The 21,987-nt window shown below is 44.1% G+C and overlaps 1 protein-coding gene across 2 annotated transcripts; it reads right to left on the bottom strand.

Moving 5' to 3' along the window:
* Window positions 1–456: 456 nt before the first annotated feature.
* LOC101617124 (hepatitis A virus cellular receptor 2 homolog) lies at window positions 457–18,891 on the bottom strand. Of its 2 annotated transcripts, XM_045153136.1 has the most exons (7): window positions 18,775–18,891; window positions 17,229–17,567; window positions 15,157–15,237; window positions 6,399–6,439; window positions 3,952–4,078; window positions 1,110–1,146; window positions 457–854 (listed from the first exon to the last, which is right to left on the bottom strand). In XM_045153136.1, exons 1-7 carry the CDS (start codon window positions 18,830–18,832, stop codon window positions 695–697), a joined length of 843 nt encoding a protein of 280 aa, XP_045009071.1. In that variant the 5' UTR covers window positions 18,833–18,891; the 3' UTR covers window positions 457–694. The 2 variants fall into 2 exon arrangements, with proteins under 2 accessions (XP_045009071.1, XP_045009072.1); XM_045153137.1 differs by lacking the exon at window positions 15,157–15,237.
* Between the last annotated feature and the right edge of the window lie 3,096 nt (window positions 18,892–21,987).

Here is a 21,987-nt window from a genome sequence, read left to right on the forward strand (position 1 = left end):
ACAATTATGGAAGTTGTCAATTAAAAAAAAAAGTTTGAGCCAAAAAAAAAGAAGAATTCCTAATCTATGTAATAGTGCAATTGAAGGGCAGGGAAGATGGCTCAGTAGACAAAATGCTTGCTGCACAAGCATGAGAACCGGAATTTGGATTCCCAACACCCACATAAAATCCAAACCTGGTGACACCCACTTATAATTTCAAATCCAGGGACACTGAGACATGAGTAACCCTAGGGCTTGCCGGCTGGCTAATCTAGATGAATCGGTGAGCCCTAGGTTGAGCAAGAGACCCAATGGCAAAAAAGATGGTGCAGAGTGACTGAAGAATGCCAATATCGGCCTCTGGTTTACACACACACACACACACACACACACACACACACACACGTACACATACACATGTATACATGCACACACACATACAACAAAAAAATTTTAAGTATAATTGAGCTCTAACATCCATGGTTGGTGATTTCTGGGCTGGAATACAGAGGTCATGACGGACTTCAATTCAGCATAGGTCACGGTTGGTCTCCACATAAGCTAATTATATTTATAAAATGGGAATCCTCTTTTCAGGGGCAGTGGGCAGAACCTCCAAAACTTGTTAGCTGACAAGTCTCATAAAAGGACAATAGCAAGGTGCAAAATGAAGGGATGGATCCAGCATGAAAGAGTGGCCACCCAGAGGTGCTCATGAGGGCTGTCCGCTGCTGACATAGCAGAAATACTCATTCGAATTTTCCATTTCATATACGTTCTCCTCGGTGGTGTAGATGTTTTCCTCTGTGCGCATCCTCTCTGAGACTGCATTCACTAAGCCCATGGGAGGGAGGTTGGCCAGCGTGATGAGGCTGTGGAAACAAAATACTGCAGTTGGCATAAGCATTTCCCAGGTAATATAGGAGAACAGGCTCCTCTCAGGAGAGCAGGGGAGACACCAAATGGAGCTCGTGGTCCTTGATCAGACTGTCACACAGCGACGTGGGGAATGACTAGGAAATTTGAACTAAACTCAATATAGTCTGTATCATGTACATGCGCGCACACACAGCTGTAACAGAGCAAGTGTCCCCAAGATCCTCCCTCATTCTTTCCATCACTCTTACCTTGAGCTCTGCAACTGCCTTTTCCTATGAAAATGCCCTAGGTAAAAGGAGAATAGAAATTAATACAGACATTTTTTTTCTAAACTAAAGGAGATGAATAAAATAGGCTTTCTGAAAGTAAGAGTCATAAAGTAAAATCTGGTCTCATCTTAGAATAAATTAAATCAAACTCCCAATGTGTATTTTAGGACTATGCTAAAAAGTGATGAATGTTGCTAGAAAGATATTCAACATGTGGGGAGAGAAAAGTCATCAGTGATATCAATGAGCAGTGAACTCTGCAAGCCTTATGGCTGACCAGACTGACCAAATATACCAACTGGTGCAATGGTGACACGTCTGTTATGGGGGAAACCAACTGCTCTCTCATTGGACTTGAGGCCCGCTCCACAGGAGGGAATTCTTGCCTGCTACAGAAAACCTGCTCTTAGCCCGTGGCTGAGGAGGTCGTAAGTGCTAGAGGAGGAAACTACCACTGTTGTCTGGCTAAATGGATATACTATGGCCACCAAATTACCCTCTGAATATTTACATGTATGCCTACATATTAAGGCTACTCTCACTCTTGGTTAGAAAAGCTTCTCTTTTCAAATAGTGTTGACCAAGGGTGAGACTCAAAACTGGCCAAATGCTGAGAAGAAGTGAACGTGTTCTAAGTGACACATCTCTATCGCACCCTCCAAACCTTGGGGACCATTGAAGAAGAGGTGGTGGAAAGAATGTAAGAGCCAAAGGAAGAAGAGGAGTGTTTTTGGAATCTGTCTTCCAGACAGAAAGTGGCCTTGATATTCATGACCTCACAGTGGCCGACGCCACCTCTGCAAAACCTGCATCGCAGGAGGGGGAGAAATGATGACCCCAAAGTAGAAGAGGCCAGCTGGAAAGAAGAAGGGATTCAGTGGAGGGGGTTCTGGCAAGAGGAAAAGAAGACTGATGGGAGGGATCACGGAATACTGTCTACATGTATGGTGGCTGTCAATAAAGAGTTACGAAACAAAAATAAATAAAAATAATAAAGATGCATTGCTTTTATTTAAAAAATATGCAGCATAGTCTAAGTATGTGGCAGTTTGCTAGGACAGGGTCACATAGGTGAATTGAAATCCCTGATTTCATGTCTTTTTTTTTTTTTTTTTTTTGCTTTCCTGCATAATACTATGGCTCAATATTATGCAGGTCTTGTGTTTGCCTCTGTGATGGTGTGAATGCATTAGTGTCAAGAGGACAGAATTCCAAAACACTCTTCCTCATCCTTTGCCTCTTACATATCCTTCCCACTACATCCTCCACGTTGTTCCCTGAGCTTTGGGCGGGGGAGGCGACCTGGGTGTGTCGTGTGGCACTGAGCACCCCAGTCACTTCTCCTCGGCACTCGGAGGGGTTTTCCGTGTCCTCGGCAGTAGCATCATCTACACAAAGATGTTTCTCTGACCAAAAGTAACAGCATCACTGAACAAAGCAGGTACTTAGGGGACAAGGCATCCGTTTAGCCACAAAGCCGCTGAGGCTTGTGACCTTTCTAGCCTTTGGGTTTTCAGGACCAGGCACGAATTCCTTCCCTTACAGCCCATGAAGCAGGCCTCAGATTCAATAACAGCCATGCCAGTGTGAGCCCAAAATCCGTGAAGCTTGCAACCAAGATATGAAGGAAGAAAGAAAGGGACGGAGGGAGCGATGGAGGGAGGGAGGGAGAAAACCAGGAAAAAATAATTTCAAGTTGTGATGCTTAATGAAGAATCCCAGCAGCACACTGACACAGACACGGGAGAAGTAGCCACAGGAACATTTTAGAAGATGACTTTTGGTCAGCTCTGAAAGAAGAGAGTGAGTCACTGGTGCCGAGAGCCAGGGGGAACATACAGGAGGAAAACCACTAGTGAAGGCATTGGTATCTAAAGCCAAGACCACTGATACACGTAAGTGGTGCGATGTACATATGAGGGATCAGGATGGCTCAGCAGTTAAGGCACTTGCCCAGAAAGCCTAACGACCTGAGTTCCATTCCCCAATGCCCACATAAAGCCAGATGCACAGTGGCTCATACATCTGGAGTGCATTTGCAGTGGCTGGAGGTCCTGGTGTTCCCATCCTCTCCCCGCCTCCCCCCCGCCATCATCTCTCCCAGGCAGGGTGGCATATTCCTTTAATCCCAGCTCTTGGGAAGCTGAGATAGGAGCATCACTGTGAGTTCAAGGCCAGCCTGAGACTAATTCCAGGTCAGCCAGGGCTAGAGCAAGAACCTACCTCAAAAAAAACATATATATATATATGCATATATATGTATGTATGTATATATGTATGTATGTATGTATGTATGTATGTATGTATGTATGTATATGTATATATGGTATAAACTGAAGCTAGGTCTTAAAGGACTTTTGTAGCCATAATCAAGAATTTAAGTTGGATGTGGTGGTACATGCCTATAATTCAGTACTCAGAAAGCTGAGGTAGGTGTATCATGGGCTTGAGGCCCTGGACGATATGCTAGGACTTGAATCGCAGCTTTGCATCTTGCTGATTCTGGAACCAAGGGAAATTGGCTTACTCTCAATTAGCTTCACTTCCTCCATTCTAAGGTGGGGATGAAAATACTGCCTCTCATAAGATGGCCGTGATGATAAAATGTGTGTAAAACAGTTAGTATATGTGTCTACTTGACACAGGGGAACGTCACAGGCTTGCTAGCTACTATGACTACTAGCATTTGGGTGGAAATGGGTATCCAGTTTAATGACTTTTAGGTATAAATATGAAGATGTATTTCTGTCAAGGTCTATATTGTTCCCTATGTCAATGGTGCCTTGGTGGTGGGAAGGAGAATCAACGTGCAACAGCTTACACTTTAGGACTAGAGCCCCGACAATCAGTGTGAGAGCCAGCCCAGCAGCCACTCCGGCTCCCACGTAGGCACCCAGTCTGGTGGCCGCTGCAGAGTCTTGACGCTCCTCAGTCAGTGTGAACAGTTGCTAGAGGAAAGCATAGAATTCAAGCTGAAAATGCCCAGAAATTGGTTGCGTCATCAGCCAGTCTCACAATTTATGAATCACAACATGCCTATTTATAACATCATAGGATGGCAGCTGGAATGAAATCACTCTTGACTGGTTCCCATCTAGCTACTCAAACCACCAGAGAAATGGGTTAGCTTCATTCATGTTGGAGGTAACCAAACAAGAAAAAAAAAAAAAAAATGAAATGGCCCCTTCTGAGCTGTGGATATAGAAGTTGTGCTATATTCCCAAAAGGGCTTTAGAGTGAAACCCTACTGGTCCAAGACCTTCTGTGGTCATTGGGGGAGGGTTTCAGATCATCCATATATTTTTAAAATAGTTTTATTTATTTATTAACAAGAAGAGCAAGAGAGAGAAGAGAGAATGGGCATGCGAGGGCCTCCAGCCACTGCAAATGACCTCCAGATGCATGTGCCCCTTGTGCATCTGGCTTATGTGGGTCCTGGGGAATTGCACCTTAGTCCTTTGGCTTTGCAGAAAAATGCCTTAACCCTTAAGCCATCTTGCCAGCCTCCAATATTTCATGTCTTGTAGTGAAATCTCTGTCAGAGAAGCTGTGATTTGAGAGCCAGGATTGGCAGCCAGACAGTCCAGAGCTCAGTGATCATACAGAGTTATTGGGAAAACTAATTGGCCAAAAACTCTAAGATGCTTAGCGCAGGGCCTGGTGCATAATATAAAATATTAGATTCTGTGTAAAGAGCCTGGAGGTGATCTAAAAAATTAAGATACCAATTACAGGGCCTGGTATGTGACAAATGCTCCATCAAATGTGGATACATCTACTGTTTTCACTAATTAATTTCTGATAAGTAAAAGCAGAAACATCTTTCTATTTTTAATATTTTAGTCTCTTCTCTTAAGAAAAATAATAGTAAGTACTTTTAGCCAGGCATGATGATGCACACCTTTAATCCCAGCACCTAGGAGGCAGAGGCAGGAGGATGGCTGTGAGTTCAAGGCCACCCTGAGACTATGAAACTGGACAGTGAGTTCCAGGTCAGCCTGGGCCACAGTGAGACCCTGTTCAATAAAACCAAAAGTTAAAAAACATAAAAATAAAAACCCTTTTAGAACAAAATCATCAGCCAGGCGTGATTGGTGTGTATACTCCTGTAAACCCAGCGCTCAGGAGGTCGGGGCAGAAGAGCCATGATTTTGACCTTGGATGGCTATATAAGCAAGACTGTGTCTCAAACATCCAAAAAGAAAATAAAAGAAGACAAAGCAACCAAGGAAGCTACAGCCTCTATTTATTCAACTCAATATACACTGCTTCTGCAATAACAGGAGCCCTGCGCACACAGTTCAAGGCATGAAACACTGTGGGCACACAGATGTTCTTAAAGGCAAGTGCTGGGATTATAGGTGTGGCCTCCCACAATTTAAAAGAACAGATTTAAACATTCAGGTTGCCTGTCTCCTTAGGATTACAATGGAAACAAACAGAAACATATTCTGATACGATGAAGTGTCTTTGAGCCAGGCATGTTGTCCCTAATCCCAGGACTCAGGAGGCAGATGAATGAGTATCACAGCATGTTCAAAACAAGCCTGGGCTCCATGGCAAGCCCAGGAGAGCCAGGCATATGTAGTGAGGCCCTGTCTCAAGACAGGAAAAAAGAAAGCTTGGCATAGTGGTGCACTCCCATAACCTCAGCACCCAGGAGGTAAGAGGATCACCACAAGTTCAAAGCCAGCCTGGACTATATAGCAAGGCTATCTAAAAATAAATAAATAAATAAATAAATAATTTTTTTTAAAAGCCAGGCATAATCATAATCTGAGTACTTGGGAAGCAGAAGCAGGAGGACACGGTATTAGAAGTTACTATGTAGCCTCAGCTGTATAATTAGTTTGAGATCAGCCTGGACTACATAAGACACAGTCTCAACAAACAACAAAAAAATGAAACAAACAAACAAACAAAAAATCCTGACAAGTCTTTGAACTTTCCACAGTGGAACATTGTTGTGACATTTAAGAGGGACAAAACACTGGTGTTTCTTCCTTTCAGTTTTCTAGCACTTACCATGCGTCAAGTACTTTATACTCACACCTTACTTCTATTTTCCAAAAGGCCTTATGTGGCTAGCACTGTCGTCACTGGATTACAAGGACTCAGAAGGTGCGGGAAATAAAGCTTTTGTTGCGCGCGCACGCACACACACACACACACACACACACACACACACACACACAAAGTGCCATGAAGGAGGTCTAAACCGAGCTCTCTTGAGCCTGGGTTGAGCACAGTGTTAGCGCGGTTACTCACCGTTTCATTTCTATCCTGGAGGGTCCGCAGCGTCTGTGTCTCTGTCACACACACACACACACACACACACACAGGAAAGGAAAATAGACAATAGTTAAAAATGTTTTGTTTTGTTTTGTTTTGTTTTGTTTTTTTTGAGGTAGGGTTTCACTCTAGCCCAGGCTGACCTGGAATTCACTATGTAGTCTCAGGGTGGCCTTGAACTCATGGCGATCCTCCTACCTCTGCCTCCTGAGTGCTGGGATTAAAGGCATGCGCCACCATGCCCGGCTTGCTTTTATTTTTTAATATGTTACTTATTTATTAATTTGAGAGAGAGAATAAGACCGATAGAGTGAGGGAGAAAATGGGTGTTCCAGGGTCTCTAGCCACTGCAAACAAACTCCAGACTCATGTGCCACCTTGTGTATCTGGCTTTACATGGGTACTAGGGAATCAAACTTGGGTACCTTAACTGCTGAGCCATCTCTTCAGCCCCTATTTTTAGTTATGCTTATTTGTTTGTTTGTTTTAGTTTTCCAAGGTAGGATCTCACTCTAGCCCAGGCTGATCTGGAAATCACTATATAATCTCAGGGTAGCCTTGAACTCACAGCAATCCTCTTACCTCTGCCTCCCAAGTGCAGGGATTAAAGGTGTGTTCAAGCAGAAAGAGAATGATAATGGGCACACCAGGGCCTCCAGCCCCTGCAAACAAACTCCAGATGCATGCACCACTTTAGGCATCTGGCTTCATGTGGGTACTGGGGAATTGAACTTGGAACATTAGGCTTTGCAAGCAAATGCCTTTAGCCACTAAGCCATTTCCCCAGCCCAAGAATGCTTTTTTAAAAATTTATTTATTTATTTATTTATTTTTTGCTTTTCGAGGTAAGGTTTCACTCTAGCCCAGGCTGACCTGGAATTCACTATGTAGTCTCAGGGTGACCTCGAACTCATGGCGATCTGCCAGATACAGCAAGCATGCCATTTCAGGATCACGAGGAATCAAGCGCTGAAGAGCTGCATGACACAGTTCCAGCCCAGCTGTCTCTTCCTTGAAGTCCAATGTGGCCCCTCTATAGAAAAATCTTTGGCTCTCTACGCCACAGAAATCTGTGGTTTTCTGTAGAATGTTTGTCTTTCTCTGTCTTTGACCTGGTGTACCAATCTCTAAGTTTACCTTTCCAGTAAAAATTGGTGTTAGTGAAGTGTTGGTCAATGTATCTGAAAGAGGCTCTGGCATAGAATTGGAAAAACAAGAAAATGGGTTGGAGATCATTGTTTTCCTTAAAGGCCTTAAAGAAAGTCAGGCATGGAGTACAGTACACTTCGGAGGAAACAATGAACCTCCTGGAACAATGTAAAAATTGTTCTATGACTACTTTTTCTAAATAGTGGCAATTGCAACAAACTATGACTCTTTACCAAGAATCGTTACAGAAAAACAACCAAAGTCAGAAAGAGTTCAATCGGGGGAACCAAAGTCTAAGTATTGGAGAGCCATGAAAAGGAAAATTCAAAATAAATGATTGAGGGATAAATGGATCTACTGGACCAGTGATTAATGATGGGAACTCCCATTTGTTTTTGTTTTTGTTTTTTCCTCTCACCTTTAATACAGTAATTGAAAGTAGAAGTTCAGGAAATCACAAGTGCTTGACCGCACATACATGGGGAAAGTGTGAAAACAGTTCATCATTATAGGGGCCTGATGACTTTACTTGAGGTGAATAATTATGGAATTGTTCAATGAAAAGGAATAACAAAAAGTTTCTATGAATTCTGTGAATTTGTACCTTTCTTGAAGTTTGCTCTTGCATGACGTGATCAGAAAATAAAAGACTGAGGCTAAGAGCTGTGGCAGCAGAGAAGCAGAGAAGCATGGAAACATAGAAACAGGGGAAAACAGAACAGAGAAAAAGCCAAAAAAAAAAAAAAATAGAAAAATAGAAAAAGAAAAAAAAAAAAGAAACAAAGAAGGAGGCAGAGAGGAAAAGATAGAAAAACTCAGCTGCCTTCAGCATCAGCCTGTCAGCTTGCACCACACCTTGACTTCGAGTCGTTATTCCGCTGCTGCTCCCTTTCACGCCTCTCTTCAGGGACCCTCCTTCAAGCCAGGGCTGGACCCCAGCGGTGATCCTCCTACCTCTGCCTCCCAAGTGCTGGGATTAAAAGTGTTTACCACCATGCCCGGCTCAAGAATGCTTTTTCAAATAGAAACTAAAGAAAAACTTTAAAATGTCTGTAATCCTACATACTATTGATTCTTTCTCACACTCTCCATAATAATCAGCTGGAAAACACACGTTCTCTCTTTCTCTATCCAGGCATTTTTAATGAATGACCATGCTGTATTACATGCCTTACTCACCGGTTTGGATTGAGGAAGTTTTTCTTCACTGATTTTTACTAATTGCGAACTTTAATATACGTACACATTGGTCATTTTTCCCTCGGGTTACACTCTCACACTTCCTCTCCTTTGCCCACACTCACTGAGGGCCCTCCTCAGTGGGGTTATTGGTATTCACTTGAGCTCATGAATGTTCCCGTCAATCTCTATGGGGGCATGGTGCCTAGGAATACTCTTTTCCCACTCTGGCTCCTACAATCTTTCTGCCTCCTTTTATGCAATGTTGGAGCGATTTTTTTTTATTCTTTTTTTGTATATTTTCTTTTTATTTATTTATTTGACAGAGAGAAAGAGGGAGAGAGAGAGAAAGAATGAGCATGCCAGGGCCTTCAGCCACTGCAGACAAACTCCAGACATATGCGCTTCCTTGTGCATTTGGCTAATGTGGGTCCTGGGGAATCGAACCAAGGTCCTTTGACTTTGCAGGCAAACACCTTAATTGCTAAGCCATCCCTGCAGCCCAAACTTCATTTATTTATTAGAGACAGAGACAGGGAGAGAGAATGGGCACACCAGGGCCTGTAGCCACTACAAACGAACTCCAGACACATGCACCCCCAGGAGCATCTGGTTTACTTGGGTACTAGGGAATCAAACCTGGGTCTGTAGGCTTTGCAGGCTAGTACCGTAACCACTAAGCCATCTCTCCAGCCCCATAAATATACATTCATTTTTTAGCATATTGTTTAACTTCAAATTCTTTTTTTTAAATTTTTTTAATTTATTTATTTGAGAGTGACAGAAACAGAGAGAAAGACAGATAGAGGGAGAGAGAGAGAATGGGCGCGCCAGGGCTTCCAGCCTCTGGAAACGAACTCCAGACGCGTGTGCCCCCTTGTGCATCTGGCTAACGTGGGACCTGGGGAACTGAGCCTCAAACCAGGGTCCTTAGGCTTCACAGGCAAGCACTTAACCGCTAAGCCATCTCTCCAGCCCCAAATTCTTTTGTCTTAAAGATTTATTTTTATTTATTTATTAGAGACAGAGAAAGAGAGAGCCGCAGAGAAGGGAAGAATGCGTGTGCCAGGGCCTTTAGCCACTGCAAATGAACTCCAGATGCATGCGCCATCATGTGCATCTGGCTTACGTGGGGCCTGGAGAATTGAACCTGGGTCCTTAGGCTTCGCAGGCATGTGCCTTAACCACTAAGCCATCTCTCTAGCCCCCTAAACATACATTCTTAACTAGAGCAAACTCACCTGCTTCACCTCAGCATGTCACCGCTATGAAGAGTCACAGCTCTCAGCTACCAGCCACCATCTTTTCCTTTTGCTTACTTGCTTATTTTTTCACATATTTTTACTTACTTATTTGAGACAGAGAAAGAGGCAGACACAGAGAGAGAGTGAGCATGGGCATGCAGGGCTTCCTGTCACGGCCAACAAACTCCAGATGCGGGTGCTGCTTTGGGCATCTAGCATTATGTGGGTACTGGGGCATCGAACTCGAGCCATCAGGCTTTGCAAGCAAGTGCCTTTAACCACTGAGCAATCTCTCCAGCCCTCATTTGTTTATTTCTATGTGCTACCTAGACAAGGAATGTGTTCTTTTCTATTCCAGGTACAGGGAACCGAGCAGTAACCAAGACAGACACAGGCGTTGTCTTGTGGACACCGCGTTCTGAAAATGACCAGTCGTCAGCTTCCGGAAGCCTGAGCGCGTCCATGCAGCACGCCAGCTGAGTCCGAGGCCTTGAAACTCCTGAAACGCCATGGTCACCTTCTGGAACCCTCAAAATCTAAAAATTCTTCATGATGCTAAAAGGGTTTAACTAAACCCAAGGTTAGCAGACTATGATTTAAACATCATAAAGATATAGTCTCTGCCTAACATTATTTAAGAAAAAAATAAATAAAAGATATTGTGCTCTAATTATCTTGGCTTATATTACCTGAGAGCAATTTAAGGCATGAAAACCACAATGAGGGAACTGCTTAGTAAACATGAACCTTCACCACATGCAACATTTTAAAATGGAAATCCCGTTTCTGCTTCCCTGTAGTTATTGTTCTCATTCTAAATGTTAATATTGACTTTTGTTTGTTTTTGGTTTTTCGAGGTAGGGTCTTGCTCTAGCTCAGGCTGACCTGGAATTCAGTATGTTATCTCAGGGTGGCCTCAAACTCATGGCAATCCTCCTACCTCTGCCTCCCAAGTGCTGGGATTAAAGTAGTGTGCCATCATGCCTGGCTTTTTTTTTTTTCTTTCAGACAAGGTCTTTAATTCCTTATGTAGTCAAGGATAACCTTGAACTTCAGATCTTCCTGCCTCCACCTCCCAAGTGCTGTGATTTCAGCTGTGTACCGCCACACGCTGCGCCGTGCTGACTGCCACCCAGGGCCTTGTGACTGTGAGACAAGCACCCTGTACACTGAGCTGTTTGCCATCCCTGACTTCTATTTTTATTCACTTCATTTTGTTATGAAATTATCTATAAAATGGAGCACTCCCTAGTGTTACCGTAGCTTATTTTCACATAGATTGGGCTATCAACCATATTGGTGGGAAACTTGCAAGAAAATGCAATGTTTTGGTTTTTTTCTGGAGAACCCTAAACTCAACTGCAGGAAGCTAGGATGCAACAGCACACACATATGTAAATGTAACAGCTATCACTTACTCAGTGCTCACAACCTCATTTAAAGCTCACCGCAAAAGTCTGTTCCCATTTTCAAGGGAAAGTGAGTCTTAGAGACAAACTCGATCCATGACCACAGATTGAGGAAGCTGTGATATAAACCGGGCCTACCCCAGAGCTGAGGACTCACCTGGGACCCAGTCTCAACTCTTTCAGGAAGAGAGTTCTGTGTTTAAGTTGGTTTAGGAAATTCCACACTCCTTCAATTCTTACTTTTTTTTTAATTTTTAATTTTTTATTATTTTTTTGACTTTTACTTCTTAAGGCTCCTCTCCACTTGATGTTCAACACACGCATCCACATTGACATAAGCAAAAAGTATAGATAACTATATAAGGATTGACCCACCAGTGACTATAGACAAGCTTTGACTATTCATTAATTTCAATTTTCTCATTCTTTACCTATTTGCAGAGCTTTTTTTGCCCTTGTCATTGGTTTATTTAACTATTTTCTCTGTCCGGCTCTTGAACTGCTCCAAGATTCTGTCTAAGTAACAAGACCAGAACTCTGATCATAAACAAGACAGGATGATGTAAGAAAAGGCTCCGTATTCGCTGCCCTGGACTGAAGTAACTAACGAGCAAAGCTAAAGGGAAGGAGACTGTTCGTGGCAGAAGCAGGTACAGGGAGCCGCCCCGGCTAGCAGGAAGCTGCCCTCAGCCCTTGCGTGCCTGCGTGTGTGCATATACCAAATGCCTACTCAACAGTGGCACAAGAAACAGGGTGGAAAAGTGGGACTGGGGCCGTAGAGATGGTTCAGCAGTTAAGGTGCTTTCCAGCAAAGCCTAAGGACCCAAGTTCAATTCCCCAGCACCCACATAAAGCCAGATGCACAAGGTGGTGCATGTATCTGAAGTTCATTTGCAGTGGCTGAAGGCCCTGGTGAGCCCATTCTCTCTCTCTCTCTCTCTCTCTCTCTCTCTGGAGTAATAAATAATTTTTTTAAAAAAAAGGTAGAACTAACTGGCTGAATGATCCCTAGAGGCCCATCTTGATCTGTTTGTAGGTTCTCTTTTTTTTTCTCTTAAATAAATCAATGGTACACAACTAATACCTGGTATGACCCAGTTAACCCACAATGTGGGGAAATCATCTGTTTCCGACATGTTTACTTTCCTTGCTATCCACCTAAAAGAGGTTAGCTACCAATCACTAGAGAACGAACAGCCAAGGGCTGAATCCTTTGAGGCAGGAAGTTAGTAACTACAATAATAACAATAGTAATAAAATATTCAGAGCAGATACTGAACATGTTACATACATTATCATGTTTAATATTTACAACAACCTTACAAAGTAAGCACTGGGATTGCTCTCACTGTAATGATGAGGAAACTGAAATTCAGAGAGTTGATGCAACTTTGCTAAATTCAGAGTTAGTGGGAAGAGCTGAGTTTCGAACCTAATCCACATGTCACTGCTACACTTAACTATGCTCTCATTCTGCTGCGTGTCTTCCTCATTTTTTAAAGATTTTATTATTATCTATTTATTTGAGAGTAAGAAAGAGACAGAGAGAGTTGGGCGGGGTGGGGGGGGCAGTGGATGGGACTCCAGGGCCTCTAGCACTGCAAACAAACTCCAGACGTCTGTGACACCTTGTGCATCTGGCTTACGTGGGTTCAGGGGAGAGCCATCTCTCCAGCCCACTGGTCTACTTGACTGTATGAATGACAACAGCCCACCTCACCTACAGTGAGTACACATGTTATCAGACGCTGGACTAAGCTCTTGTACACGTTTTCTGATTTAAATCTCATAGGGTGTGATTTATGAAGTTAATGACATTATGAGGTGAGACTTAAATATTTTTATCTTGTTTTAAAGAAAGAGGAAAAGAGTGCACTGCCTAGAGTTTGAGAGAAGCCAGGACTCTAACCAGAAACAGAACAGGAATAACCTCCTTGATCAGTATGGCCTGAGGTCTGCTTTTCCTGTCCTGTCTTGTCTCCTTGAACAGCTTGGGAAAATCCTTGAGTCATATGCAGAGTTTAGCCATTCCTTCCGAGGCTAAAATCTGAGAGAAATAATGGTATTCTTTCCAATTTAAAAGTATCTTAGGGAACTGGAGGGATGGTTTAGTGGTTAAGGCATTTGCCTGCAAAGCCAAAGAACCCTAGTTTGATTCCCCAGGATCCACATTAGCCAGATGCACAAGGGGGTGCACATGTCTGGAGTTCATTTGCTGTGGCTGGAGTTCCTGGCGCACCCATTCTCTCTCTCTCTCTCTCCCTCTTTCTCAGTCAAATAACTAAATTAATTAAAATAAAACATTTTTTTAAAAAAAGTTTCTTAAGGCCTGGAGAGATGACTCAGCATTTAAGGTGCTTGCCTGCAAAGCCTATCGACCTGAGTCCTAGTCCCCAGTGCCCATGTAAAGGCAGAGGCTCAAAAGTGGTGCATGTACCTGGAGTTTATTTGCAGTGGCTAGAAGTCCTGGTGTGCCCATTCTCTCCCCAGCCCCCCCAATTCTCTCTGTCTCTATCTGCTTGCAAATAAAGTATTTTAAATTTTCTTTTAAAAAAGGGATCCTAAAATTCACCTAACCAACCTATTAATGCCTGAGCAAGAACAGAGACCAATTCGTAAGGAACATGTACCAGACCAGAGTCAACAAAAAATAGTGAAGACAATGTAATGAGTTTTTGCATTAGATTAAATCTACTTAATATTTATTTATTTATTTATTTTGGTTTTTCGAGGTAGGGTCTCACTCTGGCCCAGGCTGACCTGGAATTCAATGTGTAATCTCAGGGTGGCCTCGAACTCACAGCGATCTTCCTACCTCTGCCTCTTGAGTGCTGGGATTAAAGGTGCGTACCATCACACTTGGCTTTTACTTAATATTTAAATAAAATAGAGTTGTTTCATATTAGAGCTTTTACTTAGAAATGTTTTTAAAATTTTAAATAAATGTTTTATTTATTTATTTGCAAGCAGAGAGAGAGAGAAGAAAGATAGAGGGAGAGAATGGGCATGCCAGGGCCTCCAGCCTCTGCAAATGAACTCCACATGCATGCGCCACCTTGTGCACCTAGCTTTACATGGGAACTGGGGAATCAAACCTGGGTCCTTTGGCTTTGGCAGGCAAGTGCCTTAACTGCTGAGCCATCTATCCAGCCCTTAAAGATGTTTTCACTTAAAGATTTAAGTAAAACATGGGTTTTTTTTAAAAAAGACTATCTTTGTAAATGAAATAATGGCAATAAGTAGAAATTTTTCTTCCCTTATTTGGTAAATTACGTAATCACCAAAACTCTTTCTTGAGGTTGGTTGGGGAGGAAGGCATTTTTCTGGGACAGGAAATCCAGAAACCTCTGAGCTCACTCTTTGGACAGAAGAGGAAACAGAGATTCAGAGATGAGAAAGACCTTGGCCAGGTCATGTGGTTAATTTGTGGCTAATCCAGAAGAATCTAACCCAGGGGCCTTTGTCTCAGCTCAAGTGTGTCTCCCTCGTCTTGCTCACCTCAAACAATATTTCTGGCACAGAAAAATATTCATATCTCTATGAACTCAGTGTGGTGGCGCACGCCTTTAACCCCAGCTCTTGGGAAGCAGAGGTAGGAGGATCGCTGTGAGTTTGAGGCCACCCTGAAACTACAGAGTGAATTCCAGGTGAACCTGAGCTGCAGCAGGACCCGACTTTGAAAAACCAAAAATCAACCACTTTCTGTGAACTCAGACACCAGCTAATGACTTCCACCCATGCCCCATGTCTTACCTGGGCCACGCCCCTCGATGGTGAGCCTTCTGGGAAGGACTGTCGTGGAGTCTCTCTGTGCTATCTGAGGAGTGACTGTGGCTAGGGTCAGAAATCAGCATTAAGGATAAGGTTTTTCTCAGTATAGAAAGCTTGTTTCGCCAGGAGTGGTGGCGCACGCCTTTAATCCCAGCAACTCGGGAGGCAGAGGTAGGAGGATCGCCGTGAGTTCGAGGCCACCGTGAGACTCCACAGTGAATTCCAGGTCAGCCTGGGCTAGAGTGAGACCCTACCTCGAAAAATCAAAAAAAAAAAAGAAAGAAAGCTTGCTTCAAGGAATTACAGGGGCAACAGAAAACATTTAAAAGACAGTAAATGAAGAGGCCTACGTCCACACCTACCCGCACACCTTCACTGAGCTGTAGGTGCGTGACAGCGGTAAACTGCAGCTGTTGTTACAGCCTGATTATGTTAACACTGGGATCAGCAGCTACGAAAACAGCCACACTAGTATCTCTGCATAAAGTGTTACCTTATGAAAAGCCCTCCAGTGCCCTAGCTGGTAAACGTTACTTCTCACAGCAGAAGACGTAACACACCCGAACTAACTTCCACAACACTACACGGTTAGTAAGAGGCAGAGTTCATTTGACCTCGGCTCTCCCTGGCCACAAAGTACGTGCTTTAAATCTTAAAACACAAAAACAGGAGCTAAAGAGATGGCTCAATGGTTAAAGGCAGTTATTTGCAAACCCTGATGGCCCAGGTTCAATTCCCCAGTGCCCTCATAAAGCCAGATGTACCAAGTGGAACACACATCTGGAGTTTGTTTGCAGTGGCAAGAGGACCTCATATGCCCATGCACATTTCCCTCTCCCTCTCTCTCTCTCTCCCTCCCTCCAAATAAATAAATAAATATTAAAAAAAACAGGGCTGGAGAGATGGCTTAGTGGTTAAGCGCTTGCCTGTGAAGCCTAAGGACCCCGGTTCGAGGCTCAATTCCCCAGGTCCCACGTTAGCCAGATGCACAAGGGGGCGCACGCGTCTGGAGTTCGTTTGCAGAGGCTGGAAGCCCTGGCACGCCCATTCTCTCTCTCTCCCTCTATCTGTCTTTCTCTCTGTGTCTGTTGCTCTCAAATAAAAAAAAATTGTTAAAAAAAAAACAAAAACCATGCATTACACACACCCTCAACAGCACTGGTACAGCACAATGGGTCATAGTCCCGACTGTACACAGGCAAATTTTCTTAAAAAGATAAAACTCAGACTGTATGCAGAGATACTGTTTTGGGGGGTGTTTTTTTTTTTTTTTGGTTTTTTAATCTGTTCTATGGGTAGTGCCTTAGTACCTGTACTTATTAAAAAACAAAAACCTTAGGGGCTGGAGAGTTGGCTCAGAGCTTAAGGCACTTGCCTGCACAGCCTAACAACCCAGGTTCCATTCCCCCATGTCCATATAAAGCCAGATGCACAAAGTGCTACATGCATCTCGAGTTTGTTTACAGTGGCTAGAGGCCCTGACAGGCCATTCTCTCCCCCCTCCATCTCTCTACTTGCAAATAACTAAATATAAATATATTTTTAAAAATACAGGCATTGAAACAAAACAACTCTCCAGGTGATTCTCATGAGCAGTCAGGGTCTTAAGCCACAGGTCTAGTCCTTTTGCCCCATTCTGTAGATTATACCGACGGGTTTCAAGGTGCCCAGGGGTGTTCAACATCACTGACCACCACAAGTGTGGCTGGCTATACTTTCAGTCTTTAGGTATTTATCCCCAGGATTGTGCTTAGATATCAGAGGTGGTAATGATCAGCATCTTTTTTAAAATGTTAAAATGTGAGAGAGAGAGAGAGAGAGAGAAAAAGAGAATGGGTGCTCCAGGACATCCAGCTTCTATAAATGAACTCCAGACGCATGCGCCACCTTGTGCATCTGGCTCATGTGCGTCCTGGGGAATCAAGCCTGGGTCCTTTGGCTTTGCATGCAAGTGCCTTATCCGCTAACCCATCCCTCTAGCCCCAACGATTGGCATCTATCACGATCTACGGATGAATCTTGCACATGAAGAAGGGAGGGGAAGATACACTCACCTGGTTTGACGATCAACTCCAGGTTTAATTTTTGATCATTCATTATGCCAGGGAATTGTACGCGGCAGCAGAAGGTCCCGCTGTCGGCTACGGTCACGTTCTGTATGGTCAAGGATACATCTCCCTTGTGAAAATTCCCCTTTAGCTGGTACCTGCTAGATTTCTGATAGGTCACTTTACTGTTGTCAGAGTTGAGCAGTAAATTGCTACACTGTGACAAAGGACACTTTCCTTTACCCCAACACACGGGCACAAGTGTGCCAGGGGTAGGTAGAATGTAGCTGCAGGGCAGGCTGGCATTCTGGCCCACTTCAGCTTGGTATGCCTCTTCCAAAGACCCTAAAAGGGAAGCAGAGCAAACTGTGAGGCCAGCGGGTTGCAGGAAGGCTACAAATAATTCTTCAGAGAGGAAAAAAAAAAAAAAAAGAGGAAACTACTGTTGTACTGTTTGGAAGATGAGTCACTGTCTCCAGGATTTTCTGGCTTGAGAGACATCAGAATCACCAAGCAGCCTTTTTGAAACACCAGCTGTGGGTGGCACACGCCTGCAATCCTGGCCCTCAGGAGTTGGAGGCAGGAGGATGGCAAGTTTGAGGCCAGACCAAGCTACATGGCAAGTTCCAGGACAGTCTGAGCTATGAGAACTTCCCTTAAAAGAACAAGAAGCTAGGCGTGATGGCTGGCTCTTGCCTGTAATCCCAGCCTTCAGGATGCCAAAGCAGGAATGCGGCCATGAGTTTATGACCAGCCTGGTGGGTTTGATGCCAGCCTGGGCTACAGAGAACATCAGAGTTTGATCCTTAGGGTTTGTAGCTCCATTGATCTGAGGTAGAGCCAGAGAACTTGTGTTTCTAAGTCACCATGTGTTCTGGAGTTCTCACTCTCAGCACCACTGCCCTTGGAGAGAATTGCAGATATGAAAAGGACAGGGTAATAGAAGCTGACGATCAGAAAGACGGGCGTTGTTGGCCAGGAAAATGGCCCATCTATGTATGCCACTTGTCGGTTCATCAGCCAAGGGTAAGTGGTCTAATAAATCTCTCTTTCTCTCTCCTGAAACAGTGATACTCACAAAATAAGACATTGTGTACCTAAAACTACTCATAGGTTGTTTTGAGGTTTAAAATTAATCCCGGTACCATGCACTTATGTAGACACATGATAAAACATTCAAGCCATATGAAAGGTATATAAAAACATGATTCCCTTTCCCACCTCTTCCCCATTTCTGTACTCCCCTCCCTAGAGTCGAAACACTAAAAACTGCTCCACACACTTCTGTTTCCCAGGAACGCATGAACAGAGAGAGGCCCTGACACGTACACCATGCCACTCCAGACTTCTTCCGTAGCACTGCAATGGTAGACATTCTGCGCCAGCATGTGCCACCAGCCTTGCTGTTTGTATCCTAGATACGTCACAGTTATTTCCCTAGTCCTCCACTGGTGGACGTTTAGGTTGCTTCCCAGCAAGTGCTAATACAGCCACATTGCTCTGACAATCCTTGTATCGATCTCCGGCCGCAGAGGTCCACAGCCACACTTACTTGTTAGCAGCAGCGGCAGTAGCAGCAGGACACAGTCGAAGGACAGGCGTGAAGACATGGGCTCGTGAGAGGAGAGACATCAAAGGACAGCTCTGTCAAGCCACAGCCTGAAAATCCCCAGGCAAACTGAGCACTTCCTCCAACTGTCTCTCTACTCCACATCACGAGTGGCGGCCACGCCCACTGCATTTGCCAGGGTGTCTGAGCACTAGAAACGGCAGAGAGGGCTCCTCACTCTGGTCACATCAAAGGAAGTCCCAGTTCTCCGTCATGTTACACTACACATGTCCTGTTAAGGATTCTGACATTTGTCACATAAAAGGAAGTGGAATTTCAGAGAAAAAGTGTTTGTCATAGCCAATAGAGAGGGCACTCTAATAGCTCAGAAAAAGTCGCCTGGAATGGACCACGTGCAAGTCCAGCTAGTGACCCAGGAACATGAAACACAAGCGTGTCAGTCACGAATCATCATCAGTCAGGGCTGTGACCAATGTTCTCTTTTATTTTATTTTCATATATTTATTTTGGTTTTTCGAGAGAGAGACAGAGAGATGGAGGGAGGGAGAGAGAATGAGCATGCCAGGACCTCCAGTCACTGCAAATGAACTCCAGGCACATGCTCTTAAACACTCTGTCTACCCCTTCCTCCACAAGGGTCCCTGAGACTGGGAGGGGGTGAAACAAATGTCCTGTTTAGGACTGAGCACCCAATAGATGTGACCAGTGTTCTTGAAGCGTCTGCTTTACCCTAGCACTGCACTGGGAGCTAGAGAATAAAGCAATGAATGGTACATGCCATGTTCTTACGTTTGTATAGCATTTCCATGCCAGGCAAGAGCCTGGTTCTCATCCTTGCACTTACACAGGTTAGACTGTGCCCTATCAACTTGCTGGATCTGAGTTTTCTCACTTAAAATATTTATAACCCAAGGAAATTAGCCAAGCATGGTGGTACATACTTGTAATCTCAGCATTTAGAAGACCGTGGCAAGAACACTGCTATGGGTCTGAGGCCAGAGTGAGATAAATAGCGTGATTCTTTCTCAGGAAGAAAGGAAGGAAGGAAGGAAGGAAGGAGGGAGGGAGGGAGGGAGGGAGGGAGGGAGGGAGGGAGGGAGGGAGGGAGGGAGGGAAGGGAGGAAGGGAGGGGAGGAAAAAGAGAAAGAAAGCTGTAGAGAGAGCTCAGCAGTTAAGGCTCTTGCTTATAAAGTCTAATGATCCAAGTTTGATTCCCCAGTACCCATGTAAAGCCAAATGCACAAAGTGGCTCATGTGTCGGCAGTTCATTTGCAACCACTAGAGACCTTGGTGCACCCATTCTCTCTCTCTTTCTCTCCTGGGCATGGTGGAACATACCTTTTTCTTTTTAAGATTTCTTTATTTATTTAGGAGAGAGAGGCAGAGAGAGAGGGCACACCAGGGCCTTCAGCTGTTGCAAATGAACTCCGGACACACGCGGCCCCTCGTGCATATGTGTGACATTGTATACTTGCGTCACTGTGCATCTGGCTTATGTGGGACCTGGAGATTCGAACATGAGTTCTTAGGCTTTGTAGGTAAGTGCCTTAACAGCTAAGCCGCATCTTCAGCCCTGGTGGTGCATACCTTTAATCCCAACACTCGGGAGGCTGAGGTGGAAGGATCGCAGTGAGTTCAAGGCCAGCCTTAGATTACATAGTGAATTCCTAGTAAGCCTGGGCTAAAGTGAGACCCTACCTTGATGAAAAGAAAGAAAGAAAGGAAGGAAGGAAGGAAGGAAGGAAGGAAGGAAGGAAGGAAGGAAGGAAGGAAGGAAGGAAGGAAGGAAGGAAGGAAGGGAGGGGTCATATAATGCATACACAGTATAACCCCCCCCCATGCTTTAATATTTTGGCTTTGAACTTCAAACTTTCAAACTCTTCCATTTGGGAAAGACATACTCCTTTAAAGCCACAGTGCTTTTTTTCTTCTACTTTAGATGCATCTCATGTACACAAGTTTCCCTCTCTTTGCACCCCAGGAACGAGTTATCAGAAACTACTGATTCCAGTCCTGACATTCATCACTGAGGTCACGTGTCAGAAGGAAAACTTCAGCCATCAGAGAACAGTGACTGTTCTTGACCTGGAACTCACTCTGTCACTCTAGGCTGGCCTCCAACTCATGGTGATCTTCCTACTTCAGCCTCCCAGGTGCTGGGATTTCACCACCACGACTGGCTAGAGAATGACTTTTATCTGGCTACCTTAAAAACCAGCCTTTCCACAGAAGGGAAGTGAGCTCACAGCCTGAGTGGTTTCTAAAAACCCAGTGGCTTTCCTCTGTGTCATGCCTGTGTGAGTTCCGTTAACACCTTTATGCATTAAGTCTTTTCATATAAATGTCTGCCTGGCTCAATGCACGCACTGATGTGCACTCCCAGTGGCATCTCAAAGTGGTGGTTACTCAGGATTTAGTAGTTAATTCTCTCCACTTACAGACAAGAAAACTGTAACTCAAGAAGCCTGGCTAACTAGTCCGAAGGTGTGTGATTAGTAACTTAGAATAAAAACCAGGCCCCTAAATGCTGGATTTGTTCCGCTGTAATCTACACTGCATGAATTTCACGTTGACCTTTCATATGTCTGCCACGTAGCTAAGAGCAACCAGCAAAGGCGCCTACACAAGTTGAAGGTGGGTGATGAACCCTTGGCCAGGCCAATTTACTGTAGCATGACCTTGGGACAGGCTCTTCGTGCATTGGCCTTGATTGATTTATTTTTTTCCTGTGTGTTTTCTTGTTCTGCTGTTTTGGTTTGATTTGGTTTTCCATAAAATGTCTTGTTGTTGTTGTTGTTGTTTTAATTTTGGGATTTGTATTTAACTTTTTAAAATATTTTTATTTATTTATTTGAGAAAGAGACCAATATTCAGAGCGAGTGTGGGCATGCCAGGGCCTGCTGCCACTGCAAACTCCAGAAGCATGTTGATACATCTGGCTTCATGAAGGTACTAGTGAATTGAACCAGGGCCATCAGGCTTTGCAAGCGAGTGTCTTTAGTGATAAGGTATCTCCCCAGCCCTAAGCATTTTTTTGTTTATTGGGGTTTTTTAAATTTGTTTTGTTTTATGTCGGGGCTCACTCTAGCCCAGGCTGACCTGAGATTCACTATGAAGTTTCAGGCTGGCCTGGAACTCACAGTTCCTTCTACCTCTGCCTCCCAAGTGATGGGGTTTATTTAGGGTGTGCACTAC

The sequence above is a fragment of the Jaculus jaculus genome, chromosome 6 (assembly GCF_020740685.1).
Source record: "Jaculus jaculus isolate mJacJac1 chromosome 6, mJacJac1.mat.Y.cur, whole genome shotgun sequence".
In the NCBI taxonomy this organism is placed as follows: domain Eukaryota; kingdom Metazoa; phylum Chordata; class Mammalia; order Rodentia; family Dipodidae; genus Jaculus; species Jaculus jaculus.

Coding starts and splice junctions, on each gene's coding strand:
- LOC101617124 (XM_045153136.1), bottom strand. CDS start 18,832: ATGTCTTCACGCCTGTCCTTCGACTGTGTCCTGCTGCTACTGCCGCTG. Junction 15,238..17,228: donor GGAGTTGATCGTCAAACCAG/GTGAGTGTATCT, acceptor TTCTGACCCTAG/CCACAGTCACTCCTCAGATA. Junction 1,147..3,951: donor CGGGGCTCTAGTCCTAAAGT/GTAAGCTGTTGC, acceptor CCTTTTACCTAG/GGCATTTTCATAGGAAAAGG.